Source organism: Pezoporus wallicus, unplaced genomic scaffold, assembly GCF_028554395.1.
Source record: "Pezoporus wallicus isolate ANWC-B61680 ecotype Strahan unplaced genomic scaffold, APGP_CSIRO_Pwel_v1 contig_4722, whole genome shotgun sequence".
NCBI classification, from domain to species: domain Eukaryota; kingdom Metazoa; phylum Chordata; class Aves; order Psittaciformes; family Psittacidae; genus Pezoporus; species Pezoporus wallicus.
This window is the reverse complement of record NW_026641840.1, coordinates 7,570,304-7,591,715: the sequence shown is the minus strand read 5'-3', so window position 1 is coordinate 7,591,715 and position 21,412 is coordinate 7,570,304. Positions and strand designations below refer to the sequence as shown.

Below are 21,412 nucleotides of genomic sequence, written 5' to 3'. Positions count from 1 at the left end.
AGCTCATCGCACTTTAGGAGACTAAAACAAGATCATGCAAGCATCTAAAATACTAACATAGCATCAGCCTGACTTCAGAATTAAACACCGAGAACCAGATTTCCATCTCACACTGACAGAGCCATGCGTTCAGGAACGAAGCTGAAATATTGGTGGATGGATTAAGGTTTTACATCGTTGTCAAGTAAAACTCACTTTCATCACTATCAAAATCAAAAACTCTTCTATTAAACAGTTTGTGTAGAAACCATTTTTCATAACCTTTATTTTAAAAATTAGGCAAAACTAGACCTATAAAGACCCAAACTGTTTAATATTGCTATTCACAGAAAAGATGTAAATTTTGGAATACTCAGATACTGATCAATTATTTTAAAAAACACTTCCTTGCATACTCTCAATCATATAAAAGCTATTTTGCTCAAAACCCCAGCTCCTAGAACCCTTTTTTTTTCCCCCTCCTTATTTTGCCTGGCTACATTTGAAGCATACTTCAAATATTCCCATATTTGCCAGGAGAATCTTGCTTCTCCTTAAGAAACAGGTTCTTCAAGGAATATCAGAATTCCTTTAAAATTTATCACTAACAGATTTCAGTCTGAAAAATACATGAATGAGAACTTTATGGAAAAATGGCAAAAGGAATGGAGGACTGCTCTGTAAGGTGTGAATGCTACTAGATTACTTACTGGGGTCCACGATCCATATCTCCATTGGGTCGCTTTCCCCACAGGAACTAGAGGAGATGATGTAGTCCATAATTCTGTATTTTCTGGACAAGAGGGCAATTCACACTCCTGTGAGGGTGAGAAAAAAACCCTTTTAAGGTAAACATTTTGGAAGACCCAAATGCAAAGCAAATGGTTCCCGTAGAGAGAGATCCTACCATTACAACAAGCCAGCATTAATTAACAAGTAAATACCATATTCTAATTTATCCCTGGTGTTATTCGAAGGCTTTTTATTGAATTGTTCTGTTTCAAATTAAGATGCAAAGAAAATGTATTTGATATTAAAACTGTATTATTAATAACTAATAATATTTGCATTTTGAGTAAAAACTGTGCTGGGCAGCTTGCTGGAGAGAACAAGCATAGACATTATGGCCTCCTGTTTCACAGCCACATGCTGTACAGAAGAACTGACTGAAGACAGTGGCTCTTCTGTCCCATTCTTTACACCTACGGCTACTGAGAACACAAAATTGCCCAATTTCAGTCAACAACCAGACAGGTACTTCAACTCAAAATACAAAGCATACTCAAATCCAGTGTTTTCACATGCAGGTGGAAATAAATTTATAGCAATTACTTGGCTTTTATATTTTAAAATATCTTTTTTACCTCTTCCCCTTGAGACAAGAAGAAGAGCATGCCCTCAAGGAGGTACATGGTTACCAGCTTAGCCAGATATAAATGACAACCATAGAATAATAGAATAGAATCATAGAATAGGGTTGGGAAGGACCTTAAGATCATCTAGTTCCAACCCCCCTGCCGTGGGCAGGGACACCTCACACTAAACCATGCCACCCAAGGCTCTGTCCAACCTGGCCTTGAACACTGCCAGGGATGGAGCATTCACAACCTCCCTGGGCAACCCATTCCAGTGCCTCACCACCCTCACAGGAAAGAATCTCCTCCTTATAGCCAATCTAAACTTCCCTTGTTTAAGTTTTAACCCGTTACCCCTTGTCCTATCACTACAGTCCCTAATGGAGAGTCCCTCTCCAGCATCCCTATAGGCCCCCTTCAGATACTGGAAGGCTGTTATGAGGTCTCCACGCAGCCTTCTCTTCTCCAGGCTGAACAGCCCCAACTTCCTCAGCCTGTCTTCATGTGGGAGGTGCTCCAGTCCCCTGATCATCCTCGTGGCCCTCCTCTGGACTTGTTCCAACAGTTCCATGTCCTTTTAACGTTGAGGACACCAGAACTGCACACAATACTCCAAGTAAGCTCTCACGAGAACAGAGTAGAGGGGCAGGATCACCTCCTTCGACCTGCTGGTCACGCTCCTTTTGATGCAGCCCAGGATACGGTTGGCTTTCTGGGCTGCAAGCGCACACTGAAGCCGGCTCATGTTCATTTTCTCATCCACCAGCACCCCCAAGTCCTTCTCCACAGGGCTGCTCTGAGTCTCTTCTCTGCCCAACCTGTAGCTGTGCCTCGGATTGCTCCCACCCAGGTGTAGGACCTTGCACTTGGCATGGTTAAACTTCATGAGGTTGGCATCAGCCCACCTCACAAGCATGTCGAGGTCCCTCTGGATGGCATTCCTTCCCTCCAGCATATCAACCGAACCACACAGCTTGGTGTCAACGGCAAACTTGCTGAGGGCGCACTCAATCCCACTGTCCATGTCAGCGACAAAGATGTTGAACAAGACCAATCCCAACACCCATCCCTGAGGGACACCACTCGTTACTGGTCTCCAGCTGGACATGGAGCCATTGACCACAACTCTTTGTGTGCGGCCAGCCAGCCAGTTCTTTATCCGCTGAGTGGTCCACCCATCAAATTGATGTCGCTCCAATTTAGAGAGAAGGATGTCGTGTGGGACAGTGTTGAACGCTTTGCACAAGTCCAGGTAGATGACATCAACTGCTCTACCCCTGTCCATCAGTTCTGTAGCCCCATCATAGAAGGCCACCAAATTGGTCAGGCAGGATTTCCCCTTAGTGAACCATGCTGGCTGTCAGCAAGCACCTTGCTGTTTTTCATGTGCCTTAGCATGCCATCCAAGAGAATCTGCTGCAAGATTTTGCCAGGCACAGAGGTGAGACTATTGACCATATTAATACCATACTGAATCATAATTCATGACTACACATTTTGGAATTAGTAGTATTCCAACATCTGCAGCTCTTTTCAAGTAACCATGTCATTCTTTTAAAAACTATATACAAGCAGAATTTTAGAGAATACCAAGCCCGTCAGGCGCTCTTATTAAGCACTGTGGCAGGCAGACTCCTTATAATATTCTACATGTTGGAGCTTTCCCCCTGCCAAATAATCAAAAGCCTTTGGACCCTCTCAATAATACACCAAATTTTCAAATCTCCAATCTCCAAATTACTCTTTTACTTAATTCACTAGGCCAAATTTGAAAATCAGGACAAAAAAACAGACAGATTCAGTATTTTTTTTCCTCATTTTAGAACTCATTTCCTGCAAGTTCCCTTGGTCACTAGACAATACTTATAATTAGATGTTTCTAACTAAAAAGTACAATCAACAGAAAAGCATTTTTCAACTTACTTGGTTATCTCTAGGACGAGTAGCAGCATTACATTCCCTGTCATCATCCAAAATAACTCCGTAAGTCCCAGTAACACATCTGACTGCACGCATCTGGTATCCACGGCCACATGTCACAGCACACTGTTAAAGTCAGTAATTTCACACACTTGAAATATATGAACTAGTTATAATAAAAATTATTTTTAATTAATGTTTTTATTTAAAAACTCTTTCTAGAATGAACAGGGATAACTACTAGGATGGTGTTAACTTTCTTCATTGCAGACTGTATATGCTGCTTAAACCATGTCCATAACACAACAATATTTTGTCTATTGCTGAATCAAAAAATCACTTAAAAGCAATTGGACATTATGTTAGGCATCAGCGTAATTATCTCTAATGTGACAAAATAATGTATGAGAAAATCTGAGTGGTTTGCTATCTACATTTTCATTATTCTGGAGATACAATATATTAATGTGTAAAAGTATCTCTGATATTAAGGCTCAGTGTCAATGAATTAGGCATTTAACTTACATGGGTATTCCTAAATTACAGCTTAGATAGCCAATAGGAGCAAAGAAATACATGAATACAACTGAAGTAATTGCTTAGGAGCAAAGAAATACATGAATACAACTGAAGTAATTGCTTAAGATACAATTAAAGTGTTTAAAAGATACTGTTTTGTGATCAGTCAGCCTGAACTAGAAAACAAGACGCCAGGAATCCTTCTGTACTCACTGATCCCCAAGGCCCTACTTGCCAAGATGCACATTCATGAAGTTCACATGGTGTTATTGATTCTGGTCTATCATTTGGATTACAGAAATCATCTCTCAGCTGTTCATCATTAAGTTGGCACCATACTTGACGACGCTTCATTCCTTTGCCACATGTCACAGGACACTGTAAAATTATTACACCTATCAGTTTGTAAAGACATGCATCAGCATTGACTTCACTTTCTTTTAGTAATCTGTTGGATTTTAAAGATCACATAAATAACAAAAATGTTCCATGCATGTAAGTAGTCAAACAAAACTAGTTATTTTATGAACTCTCAATTTCCTGTAAACATCAACCCAAATGCTAATACAAAGGAAACTATTAAGTTTCTGAAGTTTAAAAATATGAGTGTATACATTACAGTTTTCACAAGGAAAAAAGTTTAAACTATCCATGACTTTTTTGTACCCATATAATCTATAATAAAACAGAATTCTGTTCTCCAATTGGTTGGACGGTTCTCATTGCTTTATAAAAAAATGAAGGGAGGCATATTACGGTAAAGAGATTTACTCTAAGTAGCTTCACTTTGTGATCTTAACGTAACAAGATTTCAGAGTAAAATAAACTCTGAGTGGTTTTCAGAAGTTCTCATTCATTTGTACATCTGGGATGTGTATCAGCCAAATCCCAGGACTTCAGAATTTTTATCATCATGTGCCTCAAAACAGCCAAAACAAAAAACCCCAACACTTAAAGCTGATTCTTTTAATATCGATGAGAAGGATGAAAAATGTCTCCAGTTTTACTTTATTACCTCACTCCACCCACTAACAGACCAGCTTGGACATAAGAATTCATTGCAGCTCTGTGTTACAAGTCTTGAAAGTCCCTGGCATTCTCTGTCAGGAAGATGACGACCCAAATTGTTCATACAAAAAGCTTCTCTGGTTCTGATACCTCTCTCACAGCTCCTAGAACACTGTGATGTATAGACAATATTATAAAATAGGAAACAAAACACAATAAAAACAGGTCACAATACATAATCAGTCTTAAAGGTGAAGACATTATTGATTGCGTTTGACAAATGTGTCTTACATTTAATCTACAGACTACTCATTCATGAGGCAAATTTGGCACTCTGTTTAGTAGTTCCAAGATAAAACTCTTTAGTGAAGGTTAAAGTACTTATTCCTTTTCTCTAAAATATCCTCAGAACTTAATTATTAAGACTGTAAATAAAATATAACACCTTTAACCACAAGATCTTCTCTGCTGACTTCCAAAACCAAGCTGCAAACAATTTAGCTACATTTTTTTATGAAAATATGACTAAGGTGCTTAAATATGAAGACTGGTATTAGCTTAGCAACTCCTACAATGCTGCACTTGTCAAAAGCTATTTTAGTTACTTAAACTAAAATGTTATAGAAATAAAAATTTTATCTGAGGTAACCAGAACTATAATGGTACAATTATAAGGTTCTGAATTTGTACCTCTGACCATTCTGTGTAGTGCCAACTTGTTAACATACAGTCACTGTGGCAGGGCTCTCTAGTTGGCGGTTTCTGCTGATCAGCGCAGTACTTTTCGTCAACTGGAGCACTGAGTCCTTTTGAAATAGAGTACTTCATGCAGTGGATCTCTATAGACCGATACCCTGGGCCACACTTTGATGTGCAGTGACTTTTGCCAACACTGTGCCACCTATAAGAACAAACTGTTATAGAAAGCTAACTGTGTTTTAAAACATAAGACCACAGTGAATAAAGAATTTGGAGCATGTACTAGGAACTGTAATGTAAATACAGATATGCATTTTAGGGAACAGACAAAACTCTAAAATCTATCTCATGACTGGAATTTTCAAATCAATATAAAATAATTTGACTCATTGGCTTAAAAAACACCTTTTTAAATTTGAAAGAACTTTTCTCCTAGGTGACTTTGAAAAACATAAGCTAAAATTCTAACTGTCCATCCTTTGAAGACTTCAGCATGGGCTTTCTTGGGGTGCAAAACCACAAACCTTTTTCTAATTAAATCCAGTTGCAGCTACAGTTCTGTTGAAAAATGTATATTGCCCCAGAAATACAAGGTTTTGAGTCAGGATATATAAGAGATTCATAATCCTAACAAAAGACTTTTTACTTTATCAACAAAAATTAGAAAAGCACACTAATTCTACATAGATTCAGAGGTGCATAGATTCACATAATGCATAAACCCATTACGTGAACAGAGTTGAGGAAAGGAAAAAGAGACAAGACACATGAGGAAGGTAGAAGTGACGGCCAGGGCATAAGGCAGGCCATATTACTTAGTTTCAATCTTGTATCAACAAAAACATGTTAAGACCACAACAGCTGCATAAGTTAGGAACCTATTTTTACCTTAATTCACACTCTGTATTACACTCCTCAAAAACATCTGGTACAGTGGGTATAAGTTCACATCTTTGATCAGACACTACTGCATGATCACTTTTACGTATGCATGTCATTCTTCTTCTTCGAATACCTTGAAAAGGAATCAAAGAAAGCAAATAATGGGCTAAAATAAGAGTGCCTTTTTACACTAGTAGATTCCATTCAACCTGTAAAACCTACCTCTTTATACAACCTAATAATTGTATAGAGGAGATTCTGCACAAACATGTTGCTGACTACATTCCAGGTGGGAACAACCTTGTCCCGGTCAGCCCTGCCATTTCCCAGGTGTATTACAGTGGTTTTACAAGGATATCAACTTCCAGAAAACTGCAATGAGCAACAGTCCGTTTACTCAACAGGCTAACTACTCCAAAATGGATCACTTCTGTCCTTTTCTAATTGTCAAATTTGCAAACCACCACCTTAACTTAGAGGTTATGATCCTTTTCTTTAAGGAATCAGAAAACTCGATCACAGTGTACCTAAAAGATCTGGAGTGCTGGGAGAAGTACCACAGCTGACACATGCTGAGCTTCTCTAGCACATAAGTATGTCTACAGCCTGACTCAAAACCAGAAGAAACTCACCATCACAAATCTACAGGCTAATAGGTGTATCTATCAAAAATCTGTGTAAATACACTTCATATATATATTTCATACATACTGTGGTTTTATCTTGACACTCAGATGGCCTGTAGAATAACAGACATATTTTAAAATGTATCTTTAAATAGCTTTACCCCATGAAGCAGATAACCAAAGAAGAAAAATAAATATATATGAAAGATACTAGACAAATCAGTGGCCACCTGGAAACACGATAACAGAAGTCTAATACATATTAGTAGGCCTACAATACCATTTTCTAATGATGCATTAGACTTGATTCAACTGGTGGTTTTATATAAACCACTCCTAAACAGGCAAAAGAAAGGAATACAAATGCAGTTTTCAGCATAGAATTCCACTTCATGAATGCTGAAAATAGTAAAACAAAAGCAGAATCCATTCCTGCCCTTAAAGGCTCTGCACACCTAAAGTTTACTGACAGCACCAAGTCCCTTCCTTACAAGTATGGATGAAAAATCCAAGTACTTAAGACTAACCCCTTTGTAAACGCCGTAAGGTCTTTGGTTCTGGTAACAAAATAATTCACAGTACCTTGGCACATCCTGCTGCAGTCTTGCCAGGGTCCATAAGGATCCCATGTATACAGATCACTTCTGTCTTCTATTGGGATATTGAAGGAATAACGCACATCAGGGTTGTATAAATTCCCTACACACAAAACCTTAATTGAGATAAAATGATAGCTGTTTTTCAATGAATTTGAACATAAAATTATGAAGAGAATGTTCATGTAGCAAAGTTTTAAACATGAAAAAATCAAACACACACCTGTAAGGTTAGCTCTTCTTCGACTCTGTCAGTGCTGTTAATTCGTTCTATTGTATGGTTTGAACCACTGTACTCAAAAATGGCTCCTTGTATATTGATTTCTCTTTTTGACATGCTCACAACAAAATTTCCATTCAAGAGAAAATTTCCATGAATATCAGATAAAGCTAAAAGTAAAACAAAATATTGGAAATAAAGCATCTATTTAATTAAAAGGTTCTAACAATGAAAACTCTTAATACTATAATCTTCTCATTAACACTTAGCTTTACTTTAGTCCATGTGCAATATTTTAAAGTTATATCAAACAGTTTCTAATGCATTAATTCAATCCTAACCATCGTTAACTTTCACCTGAGCAGTTGTCATGGATTTCTCTGTAATAACAACCCAACTTCAGTAACATTTGTTCTGCTAAAAGGTTGACTGCGCATGCAGTCAACTTTTAAATTTGGTTAGGTTCTCCTACTGTAGCAGGAAACAATTATTATCTGTACTTCTGGCCTATTCTATAGCCCAAGTTCTTGTATTTGCTAGAGCTACTTTTCGTGTAGTGGCTTTTTAAAGTAAATTTTAAAGTAAAAACAAATTATTAATAATTTATAATAATAATTTAATGACCAATTTACATTACTAAAGATTACTAATAAATTAAAAATGAAATTTAAAAATAAAGTAAATTTTTTAGTAAAGGAATGCTATCAGGCTTTACTACCTTTGAAATGGTAGCTAGTACCAGGGGGTGAGGGTTGTTTCTGTGTCCTGCAAGATGCACGTGCAACAACAGGTCAAATGGGCAAGGAAAACATATGGAAAACTCTGCGGTTTGTTGAATAGGATAGTAACGAAACAAGAGACAAAATCAAAAATGCACTCATATTCTTTTATACATATAATGTAAGTACTATGAAAGAGAACGACCAAGATTCATGGTACAATGTGCTTATGAATTTTTGTTCCTCTCGTATACTTGCAAATCTGTAAACATGATCTTTATACTCAGACATGATAGAAAAAGAGAAATGGGAGACAAACTAGTAAGTTTGCTGAAGGTCAGACTGCTTCATTTATAAACGAAGTGTACGCCTCCAAGATTTAAAATCATACATTCCTGCATTATTCCTGATTTCACTTGTAGAGTTTTAATTAACATTGACACAACAAAGTAAAAAATTGACAAAGTCATGCAATGTGCTATAATTCCTATTCTCTGACAAGTGAACACACGCATTCAAGAATTAGAAGTCTAACATCATCTCACTCATTTTTCTGAAAACTAGTATCTACAGAGAGACTCATGCAAATGATGATACAGCGTAATCAGATATTTGCTCTAAAGACTTTTACCAGACTTCTGATAATACATGTCTAGAGATGAGCTCTGGCAAGAGAATAAAATCTATTCATCAAAATTATACACAGGAGGCTTTTACCTAGGTAGTTGTCATCTTCTGGTTTCCCTGAGTAGCTGTGCTGCCGAATATCAATGTTTGTTGCTCCTTTGGGAATATTTACTACAACATTGTAACCTGCAATATAATTATTCACAAATTAATTCTATATGAAAATAGTCAAATACTAGTATATATGAACTTATAACTAGTTTTATTCACAAAACCCTAAAGTACACCAGTGACAACTGCTGCTGACTGCCCGCTTCGTTTAGGAAAGGAAATGCGACTACCTTCATTAATATGAAATTTCTTTGTTGGTGGTTTTTGTTTTGTTTTGTTTTTTAATCAGTTAACTGATCTTTGATATTCCTAACTCTTCAAAATTCATTCCTGTTCTCAGGAATGTGAATTCAATTCTTCACCAATAACATGAGTCCAACCTACTCAGAAAAATCTCTAGAGAGCAGCACTACTCCAGAAAGCAGTCAAGTATAACAAGTGGAACTCAAGAAGCCTCCTCACAATTTAGCCACAGAACTTTTCTACAATAAAATGAATAAATTGCTTAATAAGACATATGCTGACTCCCTGATTATACAGTTCAGTTAGCTTTTCTCACAGCACTCAGGAGTCCTAAACACTCAAATACTGCAGTATTGCAGACCATACACACAGGTAGATATATTAGATAAATTAGCCATGCTTGATCCACATTCTGATACTTCAAATGTTACCCTAGTGCTCACCTTTCAAAATACAAATGATTCACAAATGAGTCATCTTTACCTCTGACTACTATAATGGTAGCCTTGTCGTAATGTAACAAAATATCATCAAAATCTACTTTTTAAAACTGTTGCTCTGCACATAAGCATAGGTTTAAAAAAACCTGTTTCTCATAGATGCTACTCACAAATTCAAATGGATTCTTATGTCTAAGAAAAAACTGGGTGTGGCAAAAATTGAAGAGAAATAACAAAAACATGCAGTCTGATGTGTTAATATAAACTTAGCTAAATTTTCCACCTATTTTTCTGGGTTTAACAGCCTTGCCATGATTTAACTTTAGTTACTTGGCAAACCTCTGCAAGTAAAGATTTAAGTGGCAATATCCTTTTCAAATTGTGCTGGGTTTGGCTGGGATAGAGTTAATTTTCTTCATAGTAGCTAGTATAGGGCTACATTTTGGATTATGTGCTGGAAACAGTGTTGATAACACAGGGATGTTTTAGCTACTGCAGTGTTTACACATCCTCAAGACCTTTTCTGCTCCTCTTCCCACCCCACCAGTGAGCAGGCTGGGGATGCCCCAGGAGCTGGGAAGGGAAACAGCCGGGGCAGCTGACCCCAACTTACCAAAGGGATGTTCCATAGCATATAGTGTTGTGCTCAGCACATAAAGGTGGGAGAAGATGGAAGGAAGGGGTATTTGTAGTGATGGCATTTGTCTTTCCAAGTAACCACTACACATGATAGAACCCTGCTGTCCTGGAGATGGTTGAACACCATGGGAAGTGGTGAATGAATTCCTCGGTTTGCTTTGCTTGCATGTGGGGCTTTTGCTTTACCTATTAAACTGTCTTTATCTCAACACATGAATTTTTTCACTTCTACTCTTCCAGTTCTCTCCCCAGTTCTGCTGGGGGGGGGGCTGTGTGTGTGTGCGTAAGTGAGCAGCTGTGTGGTGCTTAGTTGCCATTTGGGATTAAATTATGCCAAATTTCACAATTCATTAACTTCCCAGTGACTTTTAATCTATAAAACCAATGCCATGTATTTAAAAGAACATTTAACCTAATCACAGGTCCATCGTATTTACCAGCTGGGGGCAGCACTGCAATTGCAAATTGACACCGCATGCTGTAGATAAATACAGCGGTCAATCTTGATTTATTGCAAAGAAAACCAAAAGACACTCAAAAAAGCCCTTCATCTTGTACACTGAAGACCTTGTAGTAACAGATTGACAGAAGACAAAATATGGGAGGAAACTATAAACAAAACTGCATAACACATTGTCAGTGATAGGAGAATAGTAAAGGCACTGAAAATTATCACTTTCCAGGAAATTCTTAGATATTCTAATTTTATGCCATTAGATATTCTAATAATAATAGCCAAATAATAATTATGTGTACATAATTAGGTTACCATTTCCTAAACTGGGAGCTAAATAAGGTAGTATTTCACTGTAATGAATTTCTAATAATTGTTTAACTAGTGTTTAAACATTGAATTACAACATTATAACTGTATGACTACAAGCATGCACCACAGGCTGCTATTGCCTAATTCAAATTTTGCATTAGTAAAATGATTCGTGTCAGTATAGAAAGGGACTAGATGAAGTTAAAAGGATAAGATTAAGAGCATGGATTTTGGCATACTTATTTTGTGATCCTAACTCAGAACTCTTTTGGAAAACAACATTTCCTCAGTATTTTCAGTCATTAGTCTAGGGATATCACAGAACTCCCATGGACACTGAAGTTTTAGTGATCAGCTGACTACAGCCTCGTTTGCATTGCTGCATACCTGTGTGATAATCCCAAAGGTTACACATACCATCCAGCAGCATAATTCACTATCATTTTTTATATGCTATAATTCCAAGTGAATTTAAAACATTTAACTATGCTTAACACCAAAATATTAAAGAAAGGTTTTCCTCATCCCAAAATGTGTCAGTTTTTCTCCCCTCCAGCTTCAGTAAAAAGGAAGTAAGTCTGTGACAACGCAGAGAGTGACGTTCTCAACCATATTTGTATAAATGGAAGTTTTATGCAGCAGTCACCATTATCAACTGTATTCGTGACAAAATTCATGTGCTACCTATAAGCATAAAGGTCTTTCACAGTGGTGAGAAACAAAACCACTGACAGCCCTTTACTCAGAATTATTAAAATCATACATTCTTTTCCCTTAGTGTTTTGACCGCATGTTCAGAAATCCAGTCTCTATTAGCTGACTGTGTCTTCTTCCATCTTCTTGGGAGAGACACAAAAAAGTGACTATGGGAAGGGTAGCTATATCCAACCTTTACATTTTTTGTTACTTTTGCTTGGCTCAAGCCCTCTGCCAGGAAAAAAAAATAACAAAAATAAATTTGTTTGACCAACAATTCCTTTGTTCTATAAAGATCCTACTTGGCAGCTCTCGAGGTATCATTTTCACTTGGCCTGAGGTCTCTTTCAACCAGTGAAGTGGCATGAAGGAGCATTTAGGAATCTGTTATTAACCCGGAGACTTCTGTCCATGTTCTACACTCTAACTACTTAACTGCACCACTAATCACATACAATAAATAGTCTCTCCATACCTCTCAGAAAGGACTACAGATAGAAAAACTACCAGTAGCTCTATTAAAGAAACTAAATCAAAGAACTAGGAATCACCAGGATTAGTCAGAATTTTCTCATTCACTGCATGCCAATGAAGAGGAAAGAACATAAACATTGCTGCCCATATTCTCTGGAAAAAGAAAGCTCACATTTCACAGGCTATCTTTTCCACTGCAGGAAAAAAGGAACCTCATCAGCTGCTCACAGCACAGCCTTCTTGCTATTTCTTTACACAACCAAAAGGAGACATCGGAATAACTCCTTCAGCTGCACCGTTTCAGATGAGAGAATGTGAAGTAGGAAGCATTCCTCCTTTCAAAATACTTTTACGCTCATGGTATATTCTATTCATATCTTTCGTTTTGACCTTAAAGCAGTATGGCTTTTTCACCTTTAATAGGTTAGTATGCCACAGTGTTTGCCTCTGCACCCTTGAGAGGGTACGTGACCAAAAATCAGAGAAATTTTTTGTTGACAGCAGCCCTAAAGAGCATACTTCCTCAAATGTAAAACATAATTTCTAAGCCATACTGAAATGTGCATTAAGATTAAAACAAAACAAACCAAACAAACATACCATAACGAGCACTGTTGAAAGTACCTGCAAGAGTCTTACATGAAGAATTATCACCACCACAGATTCCACATTTGTCTCTCCTTGCCTTGGAATTCAAAACGTGATCACAGCCTGCTTGCTATAAAACAAACAAATAAATGAAAAATGACAATAGCCCTGTGTCACTCAGCTCAATAATACAACAAAAACAAACAACGTAAGCTTCCCACTCCCCAAAACCATTCTTATTCACTGTATATATCTGGTCTTCCTTCATGAAGAGCCTTCTATTATTTTGGGTGCTGTGATGTAAGGGCAAAACACAATAGTGCTGTTGTACTAAGAATGTAGTCAAAGTCCAAATACACTTAGTATGTCAAGAACTGTAAAAGAATAAGTAACAGTGTGTAAAGATTTGGTATTTAAGAAAAATCAATATAGTGTATACAATTTAAGTTAAATTTAGATTAAAAAGTCTTGGAATCCCAAAAGCAGTATATATGTGTGCATGGTCATCATTTCTTTTAAAGTCTGTCATTACTGCAAAAGAAGCAAAGGAATACACTGAGACTATACTGGTTAAACCAGCATAAGTACCATTTTTGTTTCTGTATCTTTACTTAAACGTCCCTTTTTTTAAAATTATGATAAACTGAAAATTCTCTGCTATCTCCTCTTTCCTCTTGCTTCAATGCCATAAGAAAGCTACATTTTCAACTCATCATAAATTTACTCAGTTTCACTGCAACCAGCAAAACCTCAGCTTGACAAAAGTCTTGAGTTGTTATAACACAGCACCTTGTTTCTCCCAAGAAAATCCTATGGCACTTCCATAACTGCTATTAAGCAAAGAATGCTTAAAGGATCCCTTTCAAGGGTCAGTTCCTTCAGACTTTGTAATGAAATAACAAATACATAATTTATCTGCCCTTAGATTTTATACTTTTTTTCTTTGATAGCAGAAATATGATGGCAACAAACATGCAGCGTGTTTCTTTTCTCCCTTTATGCCAATATTAGATCAGTTTCTCTTTGCTCACTTGCACAATATTAACTCTCTCACATATGAGGCTTAATGAGAAAAGACTGTGGATTTTCAGATTCAACTGTTTGTTCTTCACTTAATTGCCTCCATTTCCAGATCTTTAATTTGGTAGGGATTAAAATCAGTTTAAGTAAATTCAAAACATCTTGCTTTACATGTTTTCAGTAATGGTTATTTGGATGAATATTTAATATCTAATTTACCATCTGCTAAAATTGATTTTAAAAATTAATAAGTTTAGATTTAAATACCCTGCATAAGCCTTGAACACAAAGGTCATTGGTTTCTGCTCCACAGGGAGTACCATCAGCAACTCTGTCCTTCAGCTGATAGTAGGAAGTTGTTCCAGAAACTCGGCAAAAAAGTTTACAGCGATCTTTCATAGAAACTGGAAAGAAAATCCAACAGGTTTCTTGTCTATTTAAAAATTTTTATTAAAGTAACATTTATATTTCATTTATTGAAAAAATTTACAATCACTTACTACCACTGTACTTTGGAAGCCAGCGAACAGCAGATGTAAGACCGTTGATATTAAAGTGTTTGCCATCAAATTCAGAGCACTGTTGCTCCCGGAAGTCTTTTTTGCCTTTTGGACATGAATCAGTATTACACGATCGAAACTTCATCCTGCGGCCAACACAGTACTTTCCTCCACTTCTTGGTCTAACAAAAATAGGTAAATGTAAAACACACTCAGTTTCTAAAACTGCAGCTTTCCATGGAAAGCAGCTTGAGCCACTGATCGAAGGGGAAAATCTCACACAGCATTCTGTCATCTGCTACTGACTTTGCCCACAGACACTCTCATCTTCTATTGCACTGTGTATACATTTATACCCAAGAGAAGGAAATAAAAAGTCCATGTAAAATACTACTGCTGAGGTAGGTGGTAAATGTTTATTAATGTATATTACATTTGTATTTCTCCTACAGTCATAATTATTTTGTCTGGGAAAAAAAGCATTACTAACACTTTTACCAATTTAGCTGAGAGTACAGCCCTATTTCTACAGAAGCAGCACCTTCAGTAAGTTGAAAATATTATTTCACAGAGTGACAGAGAAAGAAGACAGAGTTAGGAGCTGCCACACTCTTTTCTGTAGTTGTAATATCAGTTTCAGTTTGAGGATCAAAAGAACTAAAAAGGGAAAATTTTGGAAAACAGCCTCCCTATATACTGTAAAGTCTAAAACCCATTTCCTAACTCTTATAAATCCCGCTACACATTAATTCAGTACTACTTAGGTTCCTGGGGAGGGAAAAAACCCAAACAAAAACCAACCAAAAAAAAGGCATATTGATATTATCCTTTGCTACAGACTGACAGAGGCATATCTAATGGGAATCTAGCCTACCACCTCTTGTTCATCATATATAAAATAACCTGGGGTAGTTAGATTGAGGTTTATTTATCCCACTGATAATACCAAGATGACATAACTTCCTAGAAAATCCCTGAAACTACCCAGGCTGTAGCTATGGTTCTTTTTCTGGAGAAGTTCCCATTGACTTTTATGACAAAGAATGAAACCCACACTGAATTATTCAGTCAATGGAAGCTTCTCATCATAAAGGTGAAAAGGCCTTAAATCAAAGCAAATCAAGTGTTTCACTAAAAATTTTACTAAGCAATGTCTCTATTTCTTCTTGAGGCTTTAACTCCAAAGAAAGCATCTCAATGTTTAAAGAAACTCTCAGCATTTAGAGTAAGGCTAGAAAAAAAAGACCCTGACAAAGTAAGACTGTAGAAATACCTATAAATATGAATGATATAGCTGAGAGACAAGAGTAATCTAGAAGTTCTCTGCATATTAGAGTCTGTTGATTTATCTCTCTTTTCAATACATGGTTGAAACAAGCACTTTTTATTGATGCTTTGACCTAATTTGCACAACCCACAATACCTTCAATTTGTTTTGAACCAATCCATTAGGTCGGAATTTCTTCATTATGCAGTAATGTATAACAACAACAAAAAAAAACATACTCTGGCCTATTACACAGTCTGATGCTGCTCTTGATTCCACCTCCACAAGTTCTTGAACACGAGCTATAAGGTCCCCATGGACCCCACTCTCCATCTACAGGACGCATCTCCATTTCTCTGTTCACACAAATTCCATGGCGGCAGTGCTGCACAGTTGACAAAGAGAATACAATTTGTGAGTCAAGCAAAAGATTACTGTATATTTTAGACACAGAAAGAACAAAATTTAAGAGCTTACTGCTCTTAATCTCAGTTTGGACATGTTCAAATTCCTTTAAGATATCTTAACCAGCAGTTATAATTTCCAAAATGCTGTCTAGAGTTCTTTGCTCTTTATGAAAGCTACTGGATGCTGAATATATTTTAGGGCTTGTCACTTTATTCAAATGCCTATATAAGAATCTCAAAATCCTTGAATTCCTGATGTTTTTGTACTTCTTAGAGCAAGATACTAAACTGCAGTGTCTATTCTGTTACTTCAGATTTTAGTCCTGATGAAAAACTACCTGAAAATTCACCTAAAGGCGAAGTTTTATTTCATCTGCTGGGATTTACGCTATTCAGACAACAAACATTGTAATACTATTCTGTTGTGGTCATGTCAGTTCTTCACCACCCTGTATCTGTAAACTGTTATTATTTATTGAAAGTGTAATTATTAGCTTTTTATTTGTTCCCAGAAGAATCAAGTGATCAGTCCTCTGCTTCTCAGTATTTGTTATCGAAGTCCCTGACTCTGCAAATATTTATCCACTTCAATGATTACTCAAAAATGTACATGACTAAAAAGAATAAATGAGAATCTTATGATTGGTGCATGTGTGACTTTTTTCAAAGAACCTGCAGGAATTACCAGCACTAATCCCATTGATGACTTATGGTATCTGGAATTCTAATTCACTTGTATGCTTTAGAAAATCCCAAGTGGTATATTTGATCACAGCATAGTGGAATAGTTTATATACTAAACAAGGATATTTACAAGGTACTAAAATGTCAGCACTGTATCTCCTGCTAAATTCTGTGTGGATAATGTGTCCTCAACTTTGTCCTTGACTCCATACACCCTCTGAAGCATCAAAGACTGCCTGCATCTGGAGACAAGACACTGGGCAGAATTGACTACATGGGGTCAGTGCTCACACACAATAGAGAGAATTCTTTATTTTAGATGACTGTTTGCAGACTCTGGATTAGACTGATCATTAGTTTTGTTGTCAGGACAGATTATCCTAATCGTATTGACAGGGAATGGCTTATTCCATCTTTCCCTGCAGAACATAGATGGATCACTCACTAGAATTATCAGAACAGATTACTTCAACTCCACTGCTTGTTATTTCTGAAGCTTAGGCTTTGCCTCTGTGACACAAAACAGCTTTGAATTAGCTTAAAGTCTAGAAGGATTTTGGTAACTAAAGTCTCTGGCACATAAATCTATTTAAGAACCTCTGACACACAGAAAATAAATTAACTCAAAGATTTAACCCTTTTTTAAAACTAATTTAATGATTCAAATTTGGGATCAATGAACCTACAGGTACCCAGATTTATACTGAGGAGTCACCTGCTTATAATAAGCAGTTTGACTCTTACCTAAGGATTGAACTATAATGTGATAAACTCATTTCAGGTACTTCCAACTTACCTTATAGCTAATTAAACTTGCTAAATTCCCAGAAAAGTAATTTTTAAAGAAATTATTAATGTGTTAATTGCCAGGCTATGATTCTACAGTTCTATGAATCAAGGAGAGTGATAGATGGATGCGAGGGAAAAGGGACTCCAAGTTCACTCTTACTGCCTGTATTTTCCAGACTACTCCCAGAGATACAGGTTTTTTGAAGATGGGGCAAAGACTGTGTCCTGGGTTCAGCAGTAGCAGTCATGTTTCTCCTTCTTGGTAGCTGGTGCAGTCCAGTGTTTTGACTTTCAGCTTGGGAACAGAGCTGATAGCGATGTTTTGGTTTGGCCAAGGACTTTGTGAGCCTCATGCTCTGCCAGGGAGGAGGGGAAGCCAGGAGGAAGCAGCGACAGGACACCTGATCCAAACTGACCAAAGAGGTATTCCATACCACAGCACGTCATGCCCAGGATGTAACTGGGAGTTAGCGGGAAGGGCTGGGAGACTGCAGGGTTGGAGGAGGTATGGGTCAGTGCTTGGTTGGGCTGAGGAGGGCGAGTTATTGGTCGGCTGGTGCTGAGGTGTTGTATTCTCTTCCCTTGTTATTTCCTTTATCATTATTATCACTGGTGGTAGCAGTAGTGATTTGTGTTATACCTTAGTTACTAAAACTGTTCTTATCTCAACCCGTGGGAGTTGCATTCTTTTTGACTCTCCTTTCCGTCCCTCCGGGAGCAGGGGGAGGGAAAGAAGTGTGGGGGGGTGAGTGAACGAGTTACCTGACTGGGTTTAAACCACGACAGACTGCAATGTTGATGCTCAGTGTATGAGAACACAATTTCATGCATTGGAGCCCCAACTATTAATCTATTTCCAGACATCAGCATGTTTCCACAGGTGCTACTGGTAGCTGCTGATGCTTCTAAAAGGAAAGATGGTTGAACACTGAAAACAAGCATGAGGAGAAAGTGAAAATGACAAAGCATTGCAGAAGTGGACACAAAGGTCTGTATTTTCCCTTCCAAATATCCTATTCTATTGTTCTGATTTCTTTTTTGCCCTACAAAATACAATTTCTTCATCCCTGATATCCTGACAGAGTTCTGAGAATGACTATGAGCCAGTGAATAGCACAGGAAGAGAAAGCTGCAGTGGACTGAACATGGGAAAGGAAAACGGGCATACCTGGTCCCACAAAACAGGTGAAAACAAAACACAGTGCTGCAGCACAAGACCAGTTTGCTATAAAGCATCTGGCCTGTAGCTGAGGTCTGAGCATGAACTGTCTCAAAGTAGATTCCAATCAAGTAGAGCTGGGAAAGAAGCATCAATCTGAAGTTACACAGATTCAGCATATAACCATATGAGCAGGGAGTAAAGATGATAACACCCACTCAGATGAATGCCAACGTCATAAATCTCAAAGCTGTTTTTTTCTGGCTGTATTTATGCCTATTGATGTTCCCATTCATTCGCTTGAATGAATGTACTGCTACAGACCTCACTCTGCCTTGTCTGCTGCAAGTGGATGTAAGGAAACATTTAGTTGCATATTTGACCTATGCTCTCCATCTTTTTCCTTTAATACACATAGTCAAGAAAGCACATTGCTCGAAGAACCTAGACAAGAAGTGGGGCATTGAGAATATAACAACAGCAAAAATAGACCAGCTAGTAAAATGACTAATGACTATACAAGACATAAGAAATGGAGCTTACAGAAACATCTAAATTGCAACTATGTTAGCTCAGGTCCCTGTAGCAGATTCTCAGACAAGTCTACAGTTAGCACTCAGATGGTATTACCCACAAAACCCGCAATACTGTAATAAATTTTTCAACGTTTTAATTTTTTTGTGAAAAAAAATCTATGCATTTTATTTCTCCCTTGATATATTCCCACAGAAAACTTTAAATCTTTCTGAAACCACATCTCATCAGGAAAGTATTTCACAAAAAAATCCCCGTTTATAGCAAAATTCTTGGTTTGAGCCCTTAAACATACTCTACTCTGCTTTTGCAGTTGAAAAGATCCACTGCTGCTTCCCAGATGGTGAGCATATCCCTCTATCACCCAACTCTGCTAAAACCCATCCAAATTTTTCATACTTACTTTACATATATATACCTATAATTAATTATGCTTTTAGATTAACTATCTTCATGTATTACACTTATAAGGTAGTCAAGCATTGAAATGATTTTAAAAGAAATCAATACATGGGTAATAACCTACCAACTGAAGTACAGCACTTACTTCAGAATCAGACTCATACTTTTACTGATCAAAGCAATTTTTTGTTGGTCTTCATCCCCATTCTCAGTTGTCCCTGTATCCCTCTCTTTATGTGGCTATAAAGGGATTAGGATGAAATCTTAATTCACTCAGTAGCTATTCTAGATATTTTTAGAGACACTAGCTCAATATATGATATATCTATACAGTGAATAGAAGTAAGAAACATATCTCTAAAGGCACATACTTTCCAATCAAACTGTGATTTGTATCATGTGGATTTCTTCTTGCTGCTAAGCCGCTTTTTCTGCCACTTGTATGTCCAGTGTTTAAGTAGCAAAATGACACTGTGAAGAACAGTTCCAGGACATGGAAAGGTTTGGGTCAGAATGACATAAATACTTCCTACCTGTTCTTTCCAATGTCCAAGGAATTAATTGAATATGAGCCTATTTGTGTAGTGCTCAGGAATCCAGGCAGGATCCCAGTGCAATTCTTTTACGTGTATCAAAAATAATTATTAAAAAAAAAGACATTTTATTGGGTATTTTCACTGTAATTTTCATTGCCAAAAAAAGACTTGTTCCGAGAATGCCACTCCTAGAAGATAGATGGCTGCACCAACTGTTCTTCTTTGCAGGTTTTGGGTTTGTTTGGCTCAGTTGTGCATCACCAACTACAACAGATGAGTTAACCATTACTGGAATATCACATAAACTACAATGCTAAAAACTGCATCACTTCATTTTACAGAAGCCATGATTCTGAGCCAGGTGTAAGCTGGAGATAGATACATGTAAGTAGAGTTTGTCTATCAGTTGGCTTGTAACCAATTTGCTTACACATAATAGTGTAGATCTTTCTTTTCCATAATACCACAACTTACTACTCCTTTTAATTCTACCCACTAATAGTATTTTGTTGATGTTTGTTTTGTTTGGGGCTTTGGGTGAGGAAGGTGGGGGTATTCTAAAATCTGAACAGAGATGCCAACATGCCAAAACCTGAATCACTCTCCAAACCCACTACTTTGGAATTTCAGAAAGAAAGGAAAAAAACACCACCAAAACTTCCTAAGATTCCTATGCTCAAGGTAAGGAGAAATCTGTCATACTATCCCAGAGTATAAGTGTAAGTAAATTCCTCACTACAGAAACCCTTGACTAGAACAGTCTCCCCCCCCAAAAAAAAAAAATAGGTAGTAAAAGAAAAGAAATCAACTGAAAGCATAATCCAAGCAGATGATACCAAGAGCCTGCTGGTCCACAGAAATTTCCAAGTACAAAGAAATTTCTGACTAGGATGCAATAGGAAAATCTAAGAGGAAGTGAAGCAAAAAGATCTGCTCCAAGTTGTTCACATTTCCTAAACATTCATTAAATTAATTCCTACCTGGAACATGATGGTAACTAGAATTAC

General features: G+C 37.2%; 1 protein-coding gene across 3 annotated transcripts in view; it reads right to left on the bottom strand.

The window, feature by feature from the left end:
• ADAMTS20 (ADAM metallopeptidase with thrombospondin type 1 motif 20) overlaps positions 1-21,412 on the bottom strand; it is a 90,718-nt gene that overhangs the window by 33,213 nt on the left and 36,093 nt on the right. For 2 of the 3 annotated variants that reach the window (XR_008974432.1, XM_057425584.1), the window contains exons 12-24: positions 16,134-16,279; positions 14,628-14,809; positions 14,395-14,531; positions 13,120-13,237; positions 9,241-9,336; positions 7,808-7,974; positions 7,571-7,700; positions 6,369-6,495; positions 5,472-5,682; positions 4,789-4,953; positions 3,987-4,151; positions 3,258-3,380; positions 690-797 (exon numbers count right to left, since the gene is read on the bottom strand). Coding sequence is in view for 2 of the 3 variants with exons in the window: in XM_057425584.1 (XP_057281567.1) it covers positions 690-797; positions 3,258-3,380; positions 3,987-4,151; positions 4,789-4,953; positions 5,472-5,682; positions 6,369-6,495; positions 7,571-7,700; positions 7,808-7,974; positions 9,241-9,336; positions 13,120-13,237; positions 14,395-14,531; positions 14,628-14,809; positions 16,134-16,279 (1,875 nt within the window). In the remaining variant the exon portion in view is untranslated. The remainder of the gene's footprint in view (positions 1-689; positions 798-3,257; positions 3,381-3,986; positions 4,152-4,788; positions 4,954-5,471; positions 5,683-6,368; positions 6,496-7,570; positions 7,701-7,807; positions 7,975-9,240; positions 9,337-13,119; positions 13,238-14,394; positions 14,532-14,627; positions 14,810-16,133; positions 16,280-21,412) is intronic. The other variant, XM_057425585.1, reaches the window with a different exon arrangement.